Source organism: Nomascus leucogenys, chromosome 4 (assembly GCF_006542625.1).
Source record: "Nomascus leucogenys isolate Asia chromosome 4, Asia_NLE_v1, whole genome shotgun sequence".
NCBI lineage: Eukaryota > Metazoa > Chordata > Mammalia > Primates > Hylobatidae > Nomascus > Nomascus leucogenys.
Window position 1 is genome coordinate 82,787,521 of NC_044384.1, and position 22,760 is coordinate 82,810,280.

Here is a 22,760-nt window from a genome sequence, read left to right on the forward strand (position 1 = left end):
ATTCTCTTTATGGATTTATCATCTTTTATCCCCCAAATATTTTCCTTCAACATGTTGTATCATTTGAAATAAGAAATGGATTTATGTCTCCTCTATTTTAACATTCCTCACACACTGCATGAAACTTACCTCACAAAGGACAGGAAACAGATTCTTTTACATATGTTGGGTATGCGGAGCAATTCACAAAGAGAATGCTTTTTCTGTGCTGCCTCCAGTTCTTGCTTCATGGTGGATTTCAAAACCTTCAACAACAGCAGAAGCAACAAACTGTTCAGTTGTCACAAAATGGTAGGCATTGTAAGAGGACTTGTCAACCAACAGATGACAAGATAGATGACATCCGTTTCTGTCTAGCAGAAAATACATACCTTAAAAATGCAATGGCAAATATAAAAGTGGTATGAAAGTTAGATTAGAGAGTTAAAGAAGCCTCAGAGAAATTATTTATCAAGGCTATTTTAGACAAGAGATTTAATTGGCTGCAGAGCATTGAAAAGAATATGTAGGTTAGAGATTCAGATCAGGATGGGGAAAAAAATGAAGAGTTACTTGGATTAAACTCCAAAGCTCCATTTATACCAGATGGGCCCCAAAGACCTGGTTCTCAGCTGAACTGCCTTTGGTGAAAAACAGTTTGTCTGCCTCAGGAAAGAGATAAATTTCCTGAGAGAGTTTATTTTGGTTCTTGTTTCAGAAATACTGGAGGTTTGGGAGTGGGTTACTTTCTTCCTAACCTTTGTTTTTTTAATTATTATTATACTTTAAGTTTTAGGGTACATGTGCACAACGTGCAGGTTTGTTACATATGTATACATGTGCCATGTTGGTGTGCTGCACCCATTAACTCATCATTTAGCATCAGGTATATCTCCTAACGCTGTCCCTCCCCCCTACCCCCACCCCACAACAGTCCCTGGAGTGTGATGTCCCCCTTCCTGTGTCCATGTGTTCTCATTGTTCAATTCCCACCTATGAGTGAGAATATGCGGTGTTTGGTTTTTTGTCCTTGCGATAGTTTGCTGAGAATGATGGATGAAACTGGAAACTAACCCTTATGTTTCTATGAGGAACAAGTTTCAACAGGGATAATCTTGGTCCCTCTCCACATACCCTAAGCTGCCTGTGGAGGACTATGGTATTGTTGGTGAGTGTGGGAGAATGAGACAGGCATGCTGTAGTGCCCGGAACACTTTTAGAGAGAGATTGCATTCAAGTCTGCTTTCTGGGCCACATCCTATGTTTATCAGGTTAGGCTCTGCACCTCTGGGAAAACCTGTGACTGGTGAGTAAGCTTAATTCTGGGATGAAGTGTTAGAAATCCTGTTGAGACAAGGTACGTAAAGTCATGTCTTCTATTCCAGTTTTCTCAGTAGTACAAATGCTAAAAATTTTGATCTCCATGTTTCTGAACCCTTTAACTATCTCTCAGTTATGTTTGGTTTGGGCATAGGAGATGAACGTTATGTACTGAACTAGCTGACCACTAAAATTAGACTGATCAATGGATTGATATTGATATAAAGTGGATTTGCTTTAGGCTATAAGGGCTGCCTAGAGTAGGTGTGTTAGGCAGTCTGTCAGATGGAGGTTGAAACAGCAATAAGACCACACATATATGGATAATATTTACAAAATAAAAAAATCAAGTTAACACAATATTAGGTACCCATTCATGCATAGAATCCACATCCTGAACCAATTGCTTCTTTTGAGCAACACTGTCCTTCCTCTGCGTGCTGAGGGGACAGTCAGTTGCCATTCACTTTGAGATAATGCATTGTTATTTTTTTGATTCTACTGTTTTTTGTAACACTTAATTGTTGTTGTTGTTTTAAATCTTCCTGAACTTCTGTAAGAGTAGCTTTTATTTTCTTACTGGGCCAACCTTGTAGGTCACATGCTAGGTGTGTGTGTGTGAAACCACAGCTAGCACCTGAGAATTCAGTTGACCCCAAAGAATTACATTATATATATATATACGTATATATACGTATATATATATATACACGTATATATACGTATATATATACATATATATATACTCTATATATTCTCTTTCTATATATTCTTTATATATATTTAGATGCAGTCTAGAAATGACATTCAATTCCATCTGAATTTCAACATTTCCTTTTTTAAAAAAAGCTATGCCAATATTTTCACTATTATATTGGGATGCCTGTGCTATTGTCTCTGCAATGGGTTCATCTTTGTGGGAATATTTATTTCTTCCTGCCACCTTCAGTTGAACATTAACTCACAGGAGGATTTTCAGGCTTCTTATTTCAAATCTCCTTCTGAAGGATCTCTGCTTCCTTCTGGGACTAAGTTCCATCAGATATGTCATTGACCATGTCTTAAGAGATGTTTTATTCATTCTCTGATTAACTAGCTCCTAGTCCTCTCCTGTTTCAGTAAAATAAGGTAAAATGTATTTTTCTTGTCTTCATTAACATTCTTTCTATACTTTTATAATTTCCAACACTTAGATTTAAACAGGTCCATTAGTTCTCCTCTCTCATATTAAAGTAAAAGTTCCATTCAGGCTGTGACCCGGACTTCCTCTGTCATTCATGACCTAGTACCACTTGTGGCATACTATAATTTTTTGATAAATACTTTACATTTACTTAATAATCCATGGGGTGGAAAAAAAGATAAAGACTTCCCCCAGGCATTTCCACTTAGTCATGCTTTAAAACTTATAGTAAGTAGAAGAAACTCCATACAAATATAGATTTGGACTGGTGTTGGCACTGTCATATTTCCAAGAAAGAATGAAATCTGGAACAGGCAGGCACTCACTAAATATATCTTGAATGAAAGAATATATGACAGAGTGAACAAATAAGTGAACCTCCTTATGTCCTATTCTGTTTGCTCACTAATCCTTCCTTCCTCTGTCCTTATTACCCTGAAAGAAGGCCACAGAATAATAACTGGGAAGTAATGAACTAGTTTAGATTACTTTCTATTATAGAGTTAGAGTCAGTCCAATGCAAAATTTGCATTGTTAACACTCTGTGCCACTGCCTCTGTTGAGTAAAATATCTATGTCCCATCCTTTCAGCAACAGGATATTCTCTTTCAATGTTAATCCAATGTTGACACCCATTGAGAATGATCGTGAGGTGAGATGACCCATAACTATACCTGTGTTTCTCTCCTTTATTCACCTTATGAACACCAACAAGTATAGATGACAATTTATGTCTTCCCAGCATCCCATATCCAGCTCCCATCTTGCTTACCTCCATGGTTAGGATGTCTTCAGCATTCTTCATTCCATTCCTGTGTGCAGCTTTTCTAAGTTCCTTTAAGCCCTCTTCTGGCTTGTTATTGATAATGAGCCACCGAGCAGACTCTGCCAGCCACCTGAGCAAAGAAGAGGACAGAGGTGCAGCCAACTACTACTTACTCATTTTTTTTCACGTAACATTTATCCTGAGATGCCTTTCCCCTCCAAGCTAACACCCACCTCTTGTTTGGTTATACCAGGAAATAAAAGCCTACATTCTCTTGTGCCATCACCAGGAAAATGTAAGGATGACTCTCTGTGCAGTACACAGATAAACACTTGAGTCATATTGGCATCCCTCTTATTCAGCAAATTTATCATGGAGCTCCTGATGCTGAAGCATGAGGAATCATCACTTGTACAGATGCCTGCCAAGGTCCTAGTAAGGGCATAACAAATGACTATTCATAATGCGTTCTTTTTCCTAAAGTAAAGACCCTGAAATAATTGATGTATGCTTGAGGCCTTATAGAGATTAGACTCATTTCTGGCCATACCATCTATGACCGAAACTGGATATATTAGCAAGTCATTTACCTAAATCTTCCTCAGTTTGCTCATCTATGTAAATGGAACAATGTTACCATGTATGATTGTTACAGAGATAAGATGAACTAATGGATGAGCCTGACAGGGAGTACACTTTTTCTCTATCTGAACTTTCTCTCTGTATTAAATCTGTAATTATCTCTCTGAGGTAAAGACCAAATAGGCTTCCTCCACTGAACTGGTTTTGTTAAGGGAAGGGGTGTAGTTGACCATACATTAGGGTTTGTAAAGTAAATAGAAGGAAGAGAGAGCACAGGACAAGATGTAAATTGTTCGTTTTGCAATGAGAACTCATGGACACAGGAAGGGGATCCTCACACTCCGGGGACTGTTATGGGGTGGGGGGAGGGGGGAGGGACAGCATTAGGAGATACACCTAATGCTAAATGACGAGTTAATGGGTGCAGGAAATCAACATGGCACATGGATACATATGTAACAAACCTGCACATTGTGCACATGTACCCTAAAACCCTAAAGTATAAAAAAAAAAAATTGTTCGTTTTGCCTTTATGTTTTTAACTGGAGCAACTATGCAGTTCTTAGAAATGTATAGAGGTAAATTTGCTGTCCCTTCCTATCATCCAATATCACCTACAACAATTAAAAGCATCTCAAACTTTATCACAAATTTCTTTCTAGGGATGTACATATAAACATAGGCCACAATTAAGGATATCTACTCAAATATTTTCCTCTATTGGGGAAAACATTTTTGTAATAGTTCTGTTTCTACAATACTTGTTGAGGAAAGGATGGTCAGGAACATGAATAACTCCCAGGCAATGATTTATTGCTATGTCCTGTCTTATGGGTTATTGGTTTAGCAAATGTAAACTCAGTAGTGATGGCTGACATGACAGAAGCAGAATTCAGAATATGGATAGGAATGAAGTTCATTGAGCTACAGGAGTACATGGTAACCCAATGCAAGGAAGCTAAAAATCATGTAACACATTGCAGGAGCTGACAGACAAAATGGTCAGTATAGAGTAGAATGTAACTGACCTGATAGAGTTGAAAAACACAGTACAAGAATTTCATAATGCAATCACAAGTATTTTATTTCATTTTTTTATTATACTTTAAGTTTTAGGGTACATGTGCACAACGTGCAGGTTAGTTACATATGTATACATGTGCCATGTTGGTGTGCTGCACCCATTAACTCTTCATTTAACATTAGGTATATCTCCTAATGCTATTCCTCCCCCCTTCCCCCATCCCACAACAGTCCCTGGTGTGTGATGTTCCCCTTCCTGTGTCCACGTGTTCTCATTGTTCAATTCCCACCTATGAGTGAGAACATGCGGTGTTTGGTTTTTTGTCCTTGCGATAGTTTGCTGAGAATGATGGTTTCCAGCTTCATCCATGTCCCTACAAAGGACATGAAGTCATCATTTTTTATGGTTGCATAGTATTCCACGGTGTATACGTGCCACATTTTCTTAATCCGGTCTGGCATTGTTGGACATTTGGGTTGGTTCCAAGTCTTTGCTATTGTGAATAGTGCCGCAATAAACATACGTGTGCATGTGTCTTTATAGCAGAATGATTTATAATCCTTTGGTATATACCCAGTAATGGGATGGCTGGGTCAAATGGTATTTCTATTCTAGATCCTTGAGGAATCACCACACTGACTTCCACAATGGTTGAACTAGTTTACAGTCCCACCAACAGTGTAAAAGTGTTCCTATTGCTCCACATCCTCTCCAGCACCTGTTGTTTCCTGACTTTTTAATGATGGCCATTCTAACTGGTGTGAGATGGTATCTCATTGTGGTTTTGTTTTGCATTTCTCTGATGGCCAGTGATGATGAGCATTTCTTCATGTGTCTTTTGGCTGCATAAATGTCTTCTTTTGAGAAGTGTCTGTTCATATACTTTGCCCACATTCTGATGGGGTTGTTTTTTTTTTCCTTGTAAATTTGAGTTCATTGTAGATTCTGGATATTACCCTTTGTCAGATGAGTAGATTGCAAAAATTTTCTCCCATTCTGTAGGTTGCCTGTTCACTCTGATGGTAGTTTCTTTTGCTGTGCAGAAGCTCTTTAGTTTAATTAGATCCCATTTGTCAATTATGGCTTTTGTTGCCATTGCTTTTGGCGTTTTAGACATGAAGTCCTTGTCCATGCCTATGTCCTGAATGGTATCGCCTAGGTTTTCTTCGAGGGTTTTTATGGTTTTAGGTCTAACATGCAAGTCTTTAATCCATCTTGAATTAATTTTTGTATAAGGTGTAAGGAAGGGATCCAGTTTCAGCTTTCTACATATGGCTAGCCAGTTTTCCCAGCACCATTTATTAAATAGGGAATCCTATCCCCATTTCTTGTTTCTGTCAGGTTTGTCAAAGATCAGATAGTTGTAGATATGTGGCATTATTTCTGAGGGCTCCGTTCTGTTCCATTGTTCTATATCTCTGTTTTGGTACAAATACCATGCTGTTTTGGTGACTGTAGCCTTGTAGTATAGTTTGAACTCAGGTAGCGTGATGCCTCCAGCTTTGTTCTTTTGGCTTACGATTGACTTGGCAATGCGGGCTCTTTTTTGGTTCCACATGAACTTTAAAGTAGTTTTTTCCAATTATGTGAAGAAAGTCATTGGTAGCTTGATGGGGATGGCATTGAATCTATAAATTACCTTGGGCAGTATGGCCATTTTCACGATATTGATTCTTCCAACCCATGAGCATGGAATGTTCTTCCGTTTGTTTGTATTCTCTTGTATTTCATTGAGCAGTGGTTTGTAGTTCTCCTTGAAGAGGTCCGTCACATCTCTTGAAAGTTGGATTCCTAGGTATTTTATTCTCTTTGAGGAAATTGCAAATGGGAGTTCACACATGATTTGGCTCTCTGTTTGTCTGTTATTGGTGTGTAAGAATGCTTGTGATTTCTGCACATTGATTTTATATCCTGAGACTTTGCTGAAGTTGCCTATCAGCTTAAGGAGATTTTGGGCTGAGACAATGGGGTTTTCTAGATATACAATCATGTCATCTGCAAACAGGGACAATTTGACTTCCTCTTTTCCTAATTGAATACCCTTTATTTCCTTCTCCTGCCTGATTGCCTTGGCCAGAACTTCCAACACTATGTTGAATAGGAGTGGTGAGAGAGGGCATCCCTGTCTTGTGCCAGTTTTCAAAGGGAATGCTTCCAGTTTTTGCCCATTCAGTATGATATTGGCTGTGGGTTTGTCATAGATAGCTCTTATTATTTTGAGATATGTCCCATCAATACCTAATTTATTGAGAGTTTTTAGCATGAAGAGTTTTTGAATTTTGTCAAAGGCCTTTTCTGCATCTATTGAGATAATCATGTGGTTTTTGTCTTTGGTTCTGTTTATATGCTGGATTACATTTATTGATTTGCATAGGTTGAACCAGCCTTGCATCCCAGGGATGTAGCCCACTTGATCATGGCCAATAAGCTCTTTGATGCGCTGCTGGATTCGGTTTGCCAGTATTTTATTGAGGATTTTTGCATCGATGTTCATCAGGGATATTGGTCTAAAATTCTTTTTTTGTTGTGTCTCTGCCAGGCGTTGTTATCAGGATGATGCTGGCCTCATAAAATGAGTTAGGGAGGATTCCCTCTTTTTCTATTGATTGGAATAGTTTCAGAAGGAATGGTACCAGCTCCTCCTTATACCTCTGGTAGAATTCGGCTGTGAATCCAGCTGGTCCTGGACTTATTTTGGTTGGTAAGCTATTAATTATTTCCTCAATTTCAGAGCCTGTTATTGGTCTATTCAGAGATTCAACTTCTTCCTGGTTTAGTCTTGGGAGGGTGTATGTGTCGAGGAATTTATCCATTTCTTCTAGATTTTCTAGTTTATTTGCGTAGAGGTGTTTATAGTATTCTCTGATGGTAGTTTGTATTTCTGTGGGATTGGTGGTGATATCCCCTTTGTCACTTTTTTTGCGTCTATTTGATTCTGCTCTCTTTTCTTCTTTATTGGTCTTGCAAGCGGTCTATCAATTTTGTTGATCTTTTCAAAAAACCAGCTCCTGGATTCATTGATTTTTTGAAGAGTTTTTTGTGTCTCTATTTCCTTCAGTTCTGCTCTGATCTTAGTTATTTCTTGCCTTCTGCTAGCTTTTGAATTTACTTGCTCTTGTTTCTCCAGTTCTTTTAATTATGATGTTAGGGTGTCAATTTTAGATCTTTCCTGCTTTCTCCTGTGGGCATTTAGTGCTATAAATTTCCCTCTACACACTGCTTTGAATGTGTCCCAGAGATTCTGGTATGTTGTGTCTTTGTTCTTGTTGCCTTCAAAGAACATCTTTATTTCTGCCTTCATTTTATTATGTACCCAGTAGTCATTCAGGAGCAGGTTGTTCAGTTTCCATGTAGTTGTGCAGTTTTGAGTGTGTTTCTTAATCCTGAGTTCTAGTTTGATTGCACTGTGGTCTGAGAGACAGTTTGTTATAATTTCTGTTCTTTTACATTTGCTGAGGAGAGCTTTACTTCCAACTATGTGGTCAATTTTGGAATAGGTGTGGTGTGGTGCTGAAAAGAATGTATATTCTGTTGATTTGGGGTAGAGAGTTCTGTAGGTGTCTATTAGGTCCGCTTGATGCAGAGCTGAGTTTAGTTCCTGAATATCCTTGTTAACTTTCTGTCTCGTTGATCTGTGTAATGTTGACAGTGGGGTGTTAAAGTCTCCTATTATTATTGTGTGGGAGTCTAAGTCTCCAGGTCTCTGAGGACTTGCTTTATGAATCTGGGTGCTCCTGTATTGGGCACATATACATTTAGGATAGTTAGCTCTTCTTGTTGAAGTGATCCCTTTAGCATTATGTAATGGCCTTTGTGGGTTTAAAGTCTGTTTTATCCGAGACTAGGATTGCAACCCCTGCCTTTTTTTGTTTTCCATTTGCTTGGTAGATCTCCCTCCATCCCTTTATTTTGAGCCTGTGTGTGTCTCTACAGGTGAGATGGGTTTCCTGAATACAGCACCCTGATAGGTCTTGACTCTTTATCCAATTTGCCAGTCTTTGTCTTTTAATTGGAGCATTTAGCCCATTTACATTTAAGGTTAATATTGTTATGTGTAATTTGATCCTGTCATTATGATGTTAGCTGGTTATTTTGCTCATTAGTTGATGCAGTTTCTTCCTAGCATCAATGGTCTTTACAATTTGGCATGTTTTTGCAGTAGCTGGTACCAGTTGTTCCTTTCCATGTTTAGTGCTTCCTTCAGGAGCTCTTTTAGGGCAGGCCTGGTGGTGAGAAAATCTCTCAGCATTTGCTTGTCTGGAAAGGATTTTATTTCTCCTTCATTTATGAAGCTTACTTTGGCTGGATATGAAATTCTGGGTTGAAAATTCTTTTCTTTAAGAATGTTGAATATTGGCCCCCACTCTCTTCTGGCTTGTAAAATTTCTGCTGAGAGATCAGCTGTTAGTCTGATGGGCTTCCCTTTGTGGGTAACCTGACCTTTCTCTCTGGCTGCCCTTAACATTTTTTCCTTCATTTCAACTTTGGTGAATCTGACAATTATGTGTCTTGGGGTTGCTCTTCTCGAGGAGTATCTTTGTGGCATTCTCTGTATTTCCTGAATTTGAATATTGGCCTGCCTTGGTAGATTGGGGAAGTTCTCCTGGATAATATCCTGCAGAGTGTTTTCCAACTTGGTTCCATTCTGCCCATTACTTTCGGGTACACCAATCAGACGTAGATTTGGTCTTTTCCCATAGTCCCATATTTCCTGGAGGCTTTGTTTATTTCTTTTTACTCTTTTTTCTCTAAACTTCTTTTCTTGCTTCATTTCATTCATTTGATCTTCCATCGCTGATACCCTTTCTTCCAGTTGATCGAATCAGCTACTGAGGCTTGTGCATTCGTCACGTAGTTCTCGTGCCATGGTTTTCAGCTCCATCAAGTCCTTTAAGGACTTCTCTGCATTGGTTATTCTAGTTAGCCATTTGTCTGATTTTTTTTCAAGATTTTGAACTTCTTTGCCATGGGTTTGAACTTCCTCCTTTGGCTCGGAGTAGTTTGATCATCTGAAGCCTTCTTCTCTCAGCTCGTCAAAGTCATTCTCCATCCAGCTTTGTTCCATTGCTGGTGAGGAGCTGCATTCCTTTGGAGGAGGAGAGGCACTCTGATTTTTAGAGTTTCCAGTTTTTCTGCTCTGTTTTTTCCCCATCTTTGTGGTTTTATCTACTTTTGGTCTTTGATGATGGTGACGTACAGATGGGGTTTTTGTGTGGATGTCCTTTCTGTTTGTTAGTTTTCCTTCTAACAGTCAGGATCCTCAGCTGCAGGTCTGTTGGTCCACTCCAGACACTGTTTGCCTGGGTATCAGCAGCAGAGGCTGCAGAACAGCGGATATTGGTGAACAGCAAATGTTGCTGCCTGATCGTTCCTCTGGAAGTTTTGTCTCAGAGGAGTACCCAGCGATGTGAGGTGTCAGACTGCCCCTACTGGGGGGTACCTCCCAGTTAGGCTACTCTGGGTTCAGGGACCCACTTGAGGAGGTAATCTGCCTGTTCTCAGTTCTCCAGCTATGTGCTGGGAGAACCACTACTCTCTTCAAAACTGCCAGACGGGGACATTTAAGTCTGCAGAGGTTTCTGCTGCCTTTTGTTTGGCTATACCCTGCGCTGAGAGGTGGAGTCTACAGAGGCAGGCAGGCCTCCTTGAGCTGTGGCGGGTTCCACCCAGTTGGAGCTTTCCAGTCACTTTGTTTACCTACTCAAACCTTGGCAATGGTGGGTGCCCCACCCCCAGCCTGGCTGCTGCCTTGCAGTTTGATCTCAGACTGCTGTGCTAGCAATGAGTGAGCCTCTGTGGGCATAGGACCTTCTGAGCCAGGTGAGGGATATAATCTCCTGATGTGCCATTTGCTAAGACCGTTGGAAAAGTGCAGTATTAGGGTGGGAGTGACCTGATTTTCCAGGTGCCATCTATCACCCCTTTCTTTGATTAGGAAAGGGAATGCTCTGGCCCCTTGTGCTTCCTGGGTGAGGCAATGCCTCGCCATGCTTCAGCTGGCACTTGGTGTGCTGCACTCACTGTCCTGCACCCACTGTCCGACACTCCCCAGTGAGATGAACCTGGTACCTCAGTTGGAAATGCAGAAATCACCTGTCTTCTTCGTCGCTCACACTGGGAACTGTAGACTGGAGCTGTTCCTATTTGGCCATCTTGGCTCCACCCCCCCATCACAAGTATTAAAAGCAGAATAAACTAAGAAGAAGAAATAATCTCAGAGCTTGCAGACTGCCTTTCTGAAATAAGACAGTCAGATAAGAATAGAGAAAAAAGAATGAAAAGGAATAAAAGCAACAGAAGAGACTGAATCTACAACTGATTGATGTACCTGAAAGGGATTGGAAGTATGGAACCAACTTGGAGATCATATTTCAGGATATCTTCCATGAGAAGTTTCCCAAGTTAGCTAGATAGGCAAACATTCAAATTCAGGAAATGCAGGAAATGCACAGAATTCCAGTAAGATACTTCACAAGATCATCTTCAAAACACATAATAATCAGGTTCTCCAAGGTTGAAATGATAGAAAAAATGTTAAATGCAGTTAGAAAGAAAGGCCAGGTCACCTGCAAAAGGAAGCCCATTGGACTAATAGTGGGCCTCTCAGATGAAACCCCCTACAAGCCAGAAGAGATTGGGGACCAATATTCAACATTCTTAAGAGAAGAAGTTCTAATCCAGAATTTTGTATTTGGCCAAAATAAGCTTCAGAAGTGAAAGAGAAATAAGATCCCTTTTCAGACAAGCAAGTGTTGAGGGAGTTCATTACCATCAGACCTGCCTTACAAGAACTCCTGAAAGAAGCACTAAATATGGAAAAGAAAGTCCACTACCAGCCATTACAAAAACACACTGAAGTGCACAGGACAGAGACACTATAATGCAAACTCATAAACAAGTCAGAAAAATGATCAGTTAGCATCATGATGACAGGATCAAATCCACACATATCAATACTAACCTTAAATGTGAATAAGCTAAATGCCCCAGTTAAAAGACACAGAGTGGAAATCTGGATAAAAAACCAAGACCCATTGGTGTACTGTCTTTAAGAGATCTATCTCACATGCAATAACACACATAGGCTCAAAGTTAAGGGATGTAGAAAAATCAACCAATAAAATAAAAAGGCAGAAAAACCAGGGGTTGCAATCCTACTTTCTGACAAAACAGACTTTAAACCAACAAAGATGAAAAAAAGAAAGAAGGCATTACATAATGGCAAAGGGTTCAATTCAACAAGAAGATCTAACTATCTTAAATATATATGCACCCAATGCAGGAGCACCCAAATTCATAAAGCAAGTTCTTAGAGACCGTCAACAAGAAGGATTCCCACACAATAATAGTGGGAGACTTTAACACTCCACTGACAATAGTAGACAGATCATCAAGACAGAACATTAACAAAGATATTCAGGACCTGACATTCAGAAATTAACAAAGATATTCAGGACCTGATATTCAGGACCATTTGACTGGATCAAATGGTCCTGACATATATCTAAAGAACTCTCCACCCAAACCAATAGAATATATATTCTTCTCATTGCCACATGTCACATATTCTAAAATCAGTCGCATAATCAGAAGTAAAACACCCCTCAGCAAATGCAAAATAACTGAAATCATAACAAACAGTCTCTCAGACCACAGCACAATCCAATTAGAAAGCAAGATGAGAGATTGTTCCAAGATAACTGAATAGGAACAGCTCCAGTCTACAGCTCCCAGCATGAGTGATGAAGAAGATGGGTGATTTCTGCATTTCCAACTGAGCTTTTAAGAGAGCAATGTCCTCCTAGCATGGAGTTTCAGATCTGAGAACAGACAGTCTGCCTCCTAAAGTGGGTCCCTGAACCCCGAGTAGCCAGCCTAACTGGGAGACACCTCCCAGTAGTGGCTGACTGACACCTCATACAACTGGGTGCCCCTCTGAGATGAAGCTTCCAGAGGAAGGATCAGGCAGCAAGATTTGCTGTTCTGCACGTTTGCTGTTCTGCAGCCTCTGCTGGTGACACCCAGGCAAACAGGGTCTGAAGTGGATCTCCAGCAAACTCCAACAGACCTGCAGCTGAGGGTCCTGATTGTTAGAAGGAAAACTAACAAACAGAAAGGAAGAGCAACAAAATCAACAAAAAGGACATCCACACCAAAACCCCATCTGTATGTCACCATCATCAAAGACCAAAGGTAGATAAAACCACAAAGATGGGGAGAAACCAGAGCAGAAAACCTGAAAATTCTAAAAACTAGAGTGCCTCTTCTCCTCCAAAGGAATGCAGCTCCCTGCCAGCAATGGAACAAAGCTGGACGGAGGTGACTTTGATGAGTTGACAAAAGTAGGCTCCAGAAGATTGGTAATAACAGATTTCTCTGAGCTAAAGGGGGATGTTCAAACCCACCACAAGGAAGCTAAAAACCTTGAAAAAAGATTTGACAAATGGCCAACTAGAATAAACAGTGTAGAGAAAACCTTAAATGACCTGATGGAGCTGAAAACCATGGCATGAGAACTATGAGATGCATACACAAGCTTCAGTAACTGATGCGATCAAGTTGAAGAAAGGGTATCAGTGATTGAAGACCAAATGAATGAAATGAAGTGAGAAGAGAAGTTTAGAGAAAAGAGAGTAAAAAGAAACAAACAAAACCCCCAGGAAATATGTGACTGTGTGAAAAGACCAAATCTATGTTCGATTGATGTACCTGAAAGTGATGGGGAGAATGGAACCAAGTTGGAAAACACTCTTCAGGATATTATCCAGGACAACTTCCCCAGCCTAGCAAGGCAGGCCAACCTTCAATTTCAGGAAATACAGAGAATGCCACAAAGATACTCCTTGAGAAGAGCAACCCCAAGACACATAATTGTTATATTCACCAAAGTTGACATGAAGGAAAAAATGTTAAGGGCAGCCAGAGATAAAGGTCGGGTTACCCATAAAGGGAAGCCCATCAGACTAACAGCTGATCTTTCAGCAGAAACTCTACAAGCCAGAAGAGAGTGGGAGCCAATATTCAACATTCTTCAAGAAAAGAATTTTCATGCCGGAATTTCATATCCAGCCAAACTAAGCTTCATAAGTGAAGGAGAAATAAAATCCTTTACAGACAAGCAAATGCTGAGAGATTTTGTCACCATCAGGCCTGCCTTACAAGAGCTCCTGAAGAAAGCACTAAACATGGAAAGAAACAACCGGTACCAGCCACTGCAGGAACATGCCAAATTGTAAAGATCATCGATGCTAGGAAGAAACTGCATCAACTAATGAGCAAAATAACCAGCTAACATCATAATGACAGGATCAAATTCACACATAACAATATTAGCTTTAAATGTAAATGGGCTAAATGCCCCAGTTAAAAGACACAGACTGGCAAATTGTATAAAGAGTGGAGACTCATTAGTGTGTTGTATTCAGGAGACCCATCTCACATACAGAGACACACATAGGCTCAAAAGAAAGGGATGGAGGAAGATCTACCAAGAAAATGGAAAGCAAAAAAAAGCAGGAGTTGCAATCCTAGTCTCGGATAAAACAGACTTTAAAACAACAAAGATCAAAAGAGACAAAGAAGGCCATTACATAATGGTAAAGGGATCAATGCAACAAGAAGAGCTAACTATCCTAAATATATATATGCACCCAATACAGGAGCACCCAGATTCATAAAGCAAGCCCTTAGAGACCTACAAAGACACTTAGACTCTCACACAATAATAATGGGAGACTTTAACACCCCACTGTCAACATTAGACAGATCAACGAGATAGAAAGTTAACAAAGATATCCAGGAGTTGAACACAGCTCTGCACCAAGTGGACCTAATATACATCTACAGAACTCTCCACCCCAAATCAACAGAATATACATTCTTCTCAGCACCACACTGCACTTATTCCAAAATTGACCACATAGTTGGAAGTAAAGCTCTCCTCAGCAAATGTAAAAGAACAGAAATTATAACAAACTGTCTCTCAGACCACAGTGCAATCAAACTAGGACTCAGGATTAAGAAACTCACTCAAAACCACTCAACTACATGGAAACTGAACAACCTGCTCCTGAATGCCTACTGGGTACATAATGAAATGAAGGCAGAAATAAGGATGTTCTTTGAAGCCAATGAGAACAAAGACATAACATACCAGAATCTCTGGGACACATTCAAAGCAGTGTGTAGAGGGAAATGTATAGCACTAAATGCCCACAAGAGAAAGCAGGAAAGATCTAAAATTGACACCTAACATCACAATTAAAAGAACTAGAGAAACAAGAGCAAACACATTCAAAAGCTAGCAGAAGGCAAGAAATAACTAAAATCAGAGCAGAACTGAAGGAAATAGAGACACAAAAAACCCTTCAAAAAATCAATGAATCCAGGAGCTGTTTTTTTTTTTGTTTTTGTTTTTGTTTTTTTGAGATGGAGTCTCACTCTGTTGCCCAGGCTGGAGTGCAATGGCACAATCTTGGCTCACTGCACAGGAGCTGGTTTTTTGAAAAGATCAACAAAATAGATAGACCACTAGCAAGACTAATAAAGAAGAAAGAGAGAAGAATCAAATAGACGGAATAAAAAATGATAAAGTGGATATCACCACTGATCCCACAGAAATACAAACTACCATCAGAGAATACTATAAACACCTCTATGCAAATAAACTAGAGAATCTAGAAGAAATGGATAAATTCCTGGACACATACACCCTCCCAAGACTAAACGAGGAAGAAGTTGAATCCCAGAATAGACCAATAACAGGCTCTGAAATTGAGGACATAATTAATAGCCTACCAACCAAAAGAAGTCCAGGACCAGATGGATTCACAGCCGAATTCTACCAGAGGTACAAAGGAGCTGGTACTATTTCTTCTGAAACTATTCCAATCAATAGAAAAAGGGGGAATCCTCCCTAACTCATTTTATGAGGCCAGCATCATCCTGATACCAAAGCCTGGCAGAGACACAACAAAAAAAGAGAATTTTAGACCAATATCCCTGATGTACATCGATGCAAAAATCCTCAGTAAAATACTGGCAAACCGAATCCAGCAGCACCTCATAAAGCTTATCTGCCATGATCTAGTTGACTTCATCCCTGGGATGCAAGGCTGGTTCAACCTCTGCAAATCAACAAACGTAATCCAGCATATAAACAGAACCAACGACAAAAACCACATGATTTTCTCAATAGACGCAGAAAAGGCCTTTGACAAAATTCAACAGCCCTTCATGCTAAAAACTCTCAATAAATTAGGTATTGATGGGATATATCTCAAAATAATAAGAGCTATTTGTGACAAACCCACAGCCGATATCATACTGAATGGGCAAAAACTGGAAGCATTCCCCTTTGAAAACTGACACAAGACAGGGATGCCCTCTCTCACCACTCCTATTCAACATATTGTTGGAAGTTCTGGCTAGGGCAATCAGGCAGGAGAAAGAAATAAAGGGTATTCAATTACAAAAAGAGGAAGTCAAATTGTCCCTGTTTGCAGATGACATGATTGTATATTTAGAAAACCCCATCATCTCAGCCCAAAATCTCCTTAAGCTCATAAGCAACTCAGCAAAGTCTCAAGATACAAAATCAATGTGCAGAAATCACAAGCATTCCTATGCAGCAATAACGGACATACAGAGAGCCAAATCATGAGTGAACTCCCATTCACAGTTACTTCAAAGAGAATAAAATACCTAGGAATCCAACTTACAAGGGATGTGAAGGACCTCTTCAAGGAGAACTACAAACCACTGCTCAGTGAAATCAAAGAGGATACAAACAAATGGAAGAACATTCCATGCTCATGGGTAGGAAGAATCAATATCATGAAAATGGCCATATTGCCCAAGGTAATTTATAGATTCAATACCATCCCCCTCAAGCTACCAATGACTTTTTTCAAACAATTGGAAAAAACGACTTTAAAGCTCATATGGAACCAAAAAAGAGCCCACATTGCCAAGACAATCCTAAGCCAAAAGAACAAAGTTGGAGTCATCATGCTACCTGACTTCAAACTATACTACAAGGCTACAGTCACCAAAACAGCATGGTACTGGTACCAAAACAGAGATATAGACCAATGGAACAGAACGGAACCCCCAGAAATAATACCACACATCTACAACCATCTGATCTTTGACAAACCTGACAAAAACAAGAAATGAAGGAAACTGGTTAGCCATATGTAGAAAGCTAAACTGGATCCCTTCCTTACACCTTATACAAAAATTAATTCAAGATGGATTAAAGACTTTAATGTTAGACCTAAAACCATAAAAACCCTAGAAGAAGACCTAGGCAGTACCATTCAGGACATAGGTATGGGCAAGGACTTCATGACTAAAACACCAAAAGCACTGGCAACAAAAGCCATAATTGACAAATGACATCTAAGTAAACTAAAGAGCTGCTGCACAGCAAAATATGCTACCATCAGAGTGATCAGGCAACCTACAGAATGGGAGAAAATTTTTGCAATCTACTCATCTGACAAAGGGCTAATATCAAGAATCTACAAAGAACTTAAACTTACAAGGCAAAATGAAACAAGCCCGTCAAAAAGTGGGCGAAGGATATGAACAAACACTTCTCAAAAGAAGACATTTATGCAGCCAAAAAAACACATGAAAAAATGCTCATCCTCAGTGGCCATCAGAGAAATGTAAATCAAAACCACAATGAGATACCATCTCACAGCATCAGAATGGCGATCATTAAAAAGTCAGGAAACCACAGGTGCTGGAGAGAATGTGGAGAAATAGGAACACTTTTACACTGTTGGTGGCACTGTAAACTAGTTCAACCATTGTGGAAGTCAGTGTGGCGATTCCTCAAGGATCTAGAACTAGAAATACCATTTGATCCAGCGATCCCATTACTGGGTATATATCCAAAGGATTATAAATCATGCTGCTATAAAGACACATGCACACGTATGTTTATTGTGGCACTATTCACAATAGCAAAGTCTTGGAACCAACCCAAATGTCGATCAATGACAGACTGGATTAAGAAAATATGACACATATACACCATGGAATACTACGCAGCCATAAAAAAGGATGACTTCATATCCTTTGTAGGGACTTAGATGAAGGTGGAAACCGTTATTCTGAGCAAACTGTCACAAGGACAGAAAACCAAACACCACATGGTCTCACTCATAGGTGGTAATCGAACAATGAGAACACTTGGACACAGAGTGGGGAACATCACACTGGGGCCTGTCATGGGGGGGGATGGGGAAGGGAAAGCATTAGGAGAAATACCTAATGTAAATGATGAGTTAATGGGTCCAGCACACCAACATGGCACATGTATACATATGTAACAAATCTGCACATTATGCACATGTACCCTAGAATTTTAAGTATAATAAAAAAAGAAAAAAGAAATCAAGACAAGAAATTTATTCAAAATCATACAATTACATGAAAATTCAATAACCTGCTCCTGAATAACTTTTGGATAAGTAAGGAAATTATGGCAGAAATCAAGGAGTTCTTTGAAACTTAATGAGAACAAACATACAAGATACTAGCATCTCTGGGACACAGCTAAGGCAGTGTTAAGGTGGAAATTTATAGTACTAAATGCTCACATCAAAAAGTTAGAAAGATCTCAAGTTAACAACCTGACATCACAACTGAAAGAACTAGAGAACAAAGAGCAAATAAATCCCAAAACTAGAAGACAAGAAATAATCAAAACTAAAGCTGAACTGAAGGAGATTGAGACACAGAAAGCCATTCAAAAGATCAACTAATAAAGCAGATTCATGTTTTGAAAAAAAATTAATAATATATATAGACCCCTAGCTAGACTAATAAAGAAGAAAAGAGAGAAGACTCAAATAAACACAATCAGAAACGTCAAGGGGGATATTACCATTGACCTCACAGAAATACAAACAACAATCAGAGCATATTATGAACACCTCTGTGCACATAAAGTAGAAAATCTAGAAGAAATGGATAAATTCCTGGACACCTACACCGTCCCAAGACTGAACCAGGAAGAATTTGAATCCCTGAACAGACCAATAACAAGCTCTGAAATTGAGGCAGTAATAAATAGCCTACTGAAGGAAATAATGTATACAGTGGTCCATTTCCAAGACAAAGTGCCTTGAATCGGCTTAGGTCAGCAAACTACAGAAGAGACAGGATATACTAAGCCCCTGCTTGAATACCTGATGCCTACTTCTCAGCCTCCCCCACTCCCGCCTTCCTCCTCACTTAGTTGCCCTCACTTGAGCCAAAGAAATTTAGTCTAAGATAAAATTTACTAGTCTCCAAAATAGCTCACTTTGTGTGTTCTTATCAGCCTGCCCAGCTACTTAGGTCATAAGTCAAATACTTAAAAAGCCCCTGAGCTAATTAGGATTGCAAGGCATTGTGGGTTGCAAAAAATACAGCAAGGCAACCCTGTAAAAACACCTGAAGCCACTACCCAACAACCAATAGGCGACGTCTGAGAAGATTGTAACCTCGTAGTACTCATCCTATGAGGAACCAGGAGAGGGACTTGTGAACTATGGGATAAATTGCTTGTTGAAACTGTGCTGGATGTGCCTGCGTGCCAGACACCCAATCTTGCAAGATCATCATTGAAAGTCTCACTTCTGCTGTTCTCTGTGTCTCTGAGTCCATTCTTTGGGTTTGGACAAGTGAGTTTGTTTCTCACACATAACAACCAAAAAAAGCCCAGGACCTGATGGTTTCACAGCTGAATTCCACCAGATGTACAGAGAAGAGCTGGTACTATTCCTACCAAAACTATTCCAAAAAATTGAGGAGTAGGAACTCCTCCCTAACTCATTCTATGAGGGCAGCATCATCCTGACACCAAAACCTGGCAGAGATACAACAAAAATAGAAAACTTGAGGCCAATATCCTTGATGAACATCAGTGCAAAAATCCTAAAACAGAATCCAGCAGCACATTGAAAAGCTTATCCAGCGTGATCTAGTAGGCTTTATCCCTGGGATGTAAGGATGGCTCAACATACACAAATCAATAAATTTGATTCATCACATAAACAGAACTAAAGACGAAAACACATGGTTGTCTCAAGAGATACAGAAAAGGCTTTCAATAAAATTCAACATCCATTAATGTTAAAAAAACCGTCAATAAACTAGGTATTGACAAAACATACCTCAAAATAGTAAGTGCCATCTATAACAAACCCACAAACAACATAATACTGAATGGGCAAAAGCTGGAAGCTTTCCACTTGAAAACTGGCACAAGATGAGGTTGCCCTCTCTCACCACTCCTATTCAACATAGTATTGGAATTCCTGGCCAGGGCAATCAGGCAAGAGAAAGAAATAAAGGGCATCCAAATAGGAAGAGAGGAAGTCAAACTATCCCTGTTTGTAGATGACAGGTCTTATATCAAGAAAACCCCATAGTCTCAGGCCAAAAGCTTCTTAAGCTGATAGACAACTTCAGCAAAGCCTCAGGGTACAAAATCAATGTGCAAAAATCACTAGCATTCCTGTACACCAACAACAGCCAAGCCAAGGGCCAAATAATGAATGAACTCCCATTCACAATTGCCACAAAAAGAATAAAATACCTAGGAATACAGCTAACTAAGGAGGTGAAAGATCTCTACAAGGAGAACTATGAACCACTGCTCAAAGAAATCAGAGATGACACAAACAGAAAAAACTGCATGCTCATGGATAGGAAGAACCAATATTGTTAAAGTGGCCATACTGCCCAAAGCAATTTATAGATTCAAAGCTATTCCTATTCAACTACCACTGAGATTCTTCACAGAGCTAGGAAAAACTATTTTAAAATACATATGAAACCAAAAAAGAGCCTGAATAGCCAAGACAATCCTAAGCAAAAGAAACAAAGCTAGAGGCATCCATCATGCTACCCAACTTCAAACTATAATACAGGGCTTCAGTAACCAAAACAGCATGGTACTGGAACAAAAACAAACACATAGACCAATGGAACAGAATAGAGAACACAGAAGTAAGACCAAACACCTACAACTCTCTGATCTTCAACAAAACTGACAAAAACAAGCAATGGGGGAAATAATTCCCTATTCAATAAATGGTGCTATGATAACTGGCTAGCCATATTCAGAAGACTAAAACTGAACTCCTTACTTACACCATATACAAAAATTAACTCAACATAAGTTAAAAACTTAAATGTAAAATCCCAAACTATAAAAACCCTGGAAGACAACCTAGGCAATACCATTCAGGACACAGGCACAGGCAAAGATTTCGTGATAACAACACCCAAAGCAATTGCAACCAAAGCAAAAATTGACAAATGGCATCTAACTAAACTAAAGAGCTTTTGCACAGTAAAAGAAACTATCAACAGAGTAAACAGGCAACCTACAGAATGGGAGAAAATTTTTGCAAACTATGCATCCAATAAAGGTCTGATATTCAGAATCTATAAAGAAGTTAGACAAAATTTCAATAGAAAAACAACCCCATTAAAAGTGGGCAAAGGGGGGTGGCTGGCAAGATGGCTGAAGAGGAACAGCTCTGGTCTGCAGCCCCCAGCGAGATCAATGCAGAAGGTGGGTGATTTCTGCATTTCCAACTGAGGTACCTGGCTCTTATCTTATTGGGACTGGTTAGACAGTGGATGCAGCTCACAGAGGGTGAGCAGAAGCAGGTTGGGACATCACCTTGCCCGGGAAGTGCAAGGGCTTGGGGAACTCACTCCCCTAGCCAAGGGAAGCCATGAGGGACTGTGCTGTGAGGGACAGTGCATCTGGGCCCAGATACTATGCTTTTCACATGGTCTTCACAACCTGCAGACCAGGAGATTCCCTTGGATGCCTGGGTTTCAAGCACAAAACTGGGTGACAATTTGGGCAGACACTGAGCTAGCTGCAGGAGTTTTTTTTTTAAATACCCCAGTGGTGCTTGGAATGCCAGTGAGACAGAACCGTTCACTCCCCTGAAAAGGGGGCACTGAAGCCAGGGAGTTAAGTGGTCTAGCTCAGTAGATCCCACCCCCATGGAGCCAAGCAAGCTAAGATCCACTGGCTTGAAATTCCCACTGCCAGAACAGCAGGCTGAAGTCGACTTGGGACACTAGAGCTTGGTGAGGGGAAGGGTGTCCAACATTACTGGGGCTTGAGTAGGCGATTTTCCCCTCACAGTGTAAACAAAGACACAAGGAAGTCTGAATTGGGCTGAGCCCACCACAGCTCAGTGCCTAAGCTGCCGTAGCCAGACTGCCTCTCTAGATTCCTCCTCTCTGGGCAGGGCATCTCTAAAAGAAAGGAAGCATCCCCAGTCAAGGGCTTATAGATAAAATTCACATATCCCTGGGACAGAGTACGTGGGGGAAGGGGCAGCTGTGGGTGCAGCTTCAGCAGACTTAAACGTTCCTGCTTGCTGGCTCTGAAGACAGCAGTGGATCTCCCAGCACAGCGCTCGAGCTCTGCTAAGGGACAGACTGAGTCCTCAAGTGGGTCCCTGACCCCTGTGCCTTCTGACAGGGAGACACTCCCCAGCAGGGGTTGACAGACACCTCATACAGGAGAGCTCCAGCTGGCATCTGGCAGTTGCCCCTCTGGGACGAAGCTTCCAGAGGAAGGAGCAGGCAGCAATCTTTGCTGTTCTGCAGCCTCTGCTGGTGATACTCAGGGAAACAGGGTCCAGAGTGGACCTCCAGAAAACTCCAGCAGACCTGCAGCAGAGGGGCCTGATTATTAGAAGGAAAACTAACAAACAGAAAGGAATAGCGTCAACATCAACAAAAAGTATGATCACACAAAAACCCCATCTGAAGGTCACTGACATCAAAGACCAAAAGTAGATAAATCCACAAAGATGAAGAAAAACCAGTGCAAAAAGGCTGAAAATTCCAAAACCAAGAATGCCTCCTCT

General features: G+C 40.2%; 1 protein-coding gene across 1 annotated transcript in view; it reads right to left on the reverse strand.

Moving 5' to 3' along the window:
- The window catches only part of SLC22A25 (solute carrier family 22 member 25), a 68,949-nt gene that overhangs the window by 17,132 nt on the left and 29,057 nt on the right, over positions 1–22,760 (reverse strand). Inside the window, exons 5-6 of the mRNA XM_003274121.3 lie at positions 3,255–3,378; positions 130–245 (exon numbers count right to left, since the gene is read on the reverse strand). Coding sequence (XP_003274169.2) covers positions 130–245; positions 3,255–3,378 — 240 coding nt within the window. The remainder of the gene's footprint in view (positions 1–129; positions 246–3,254; positions 3,379–22,760) is intronic.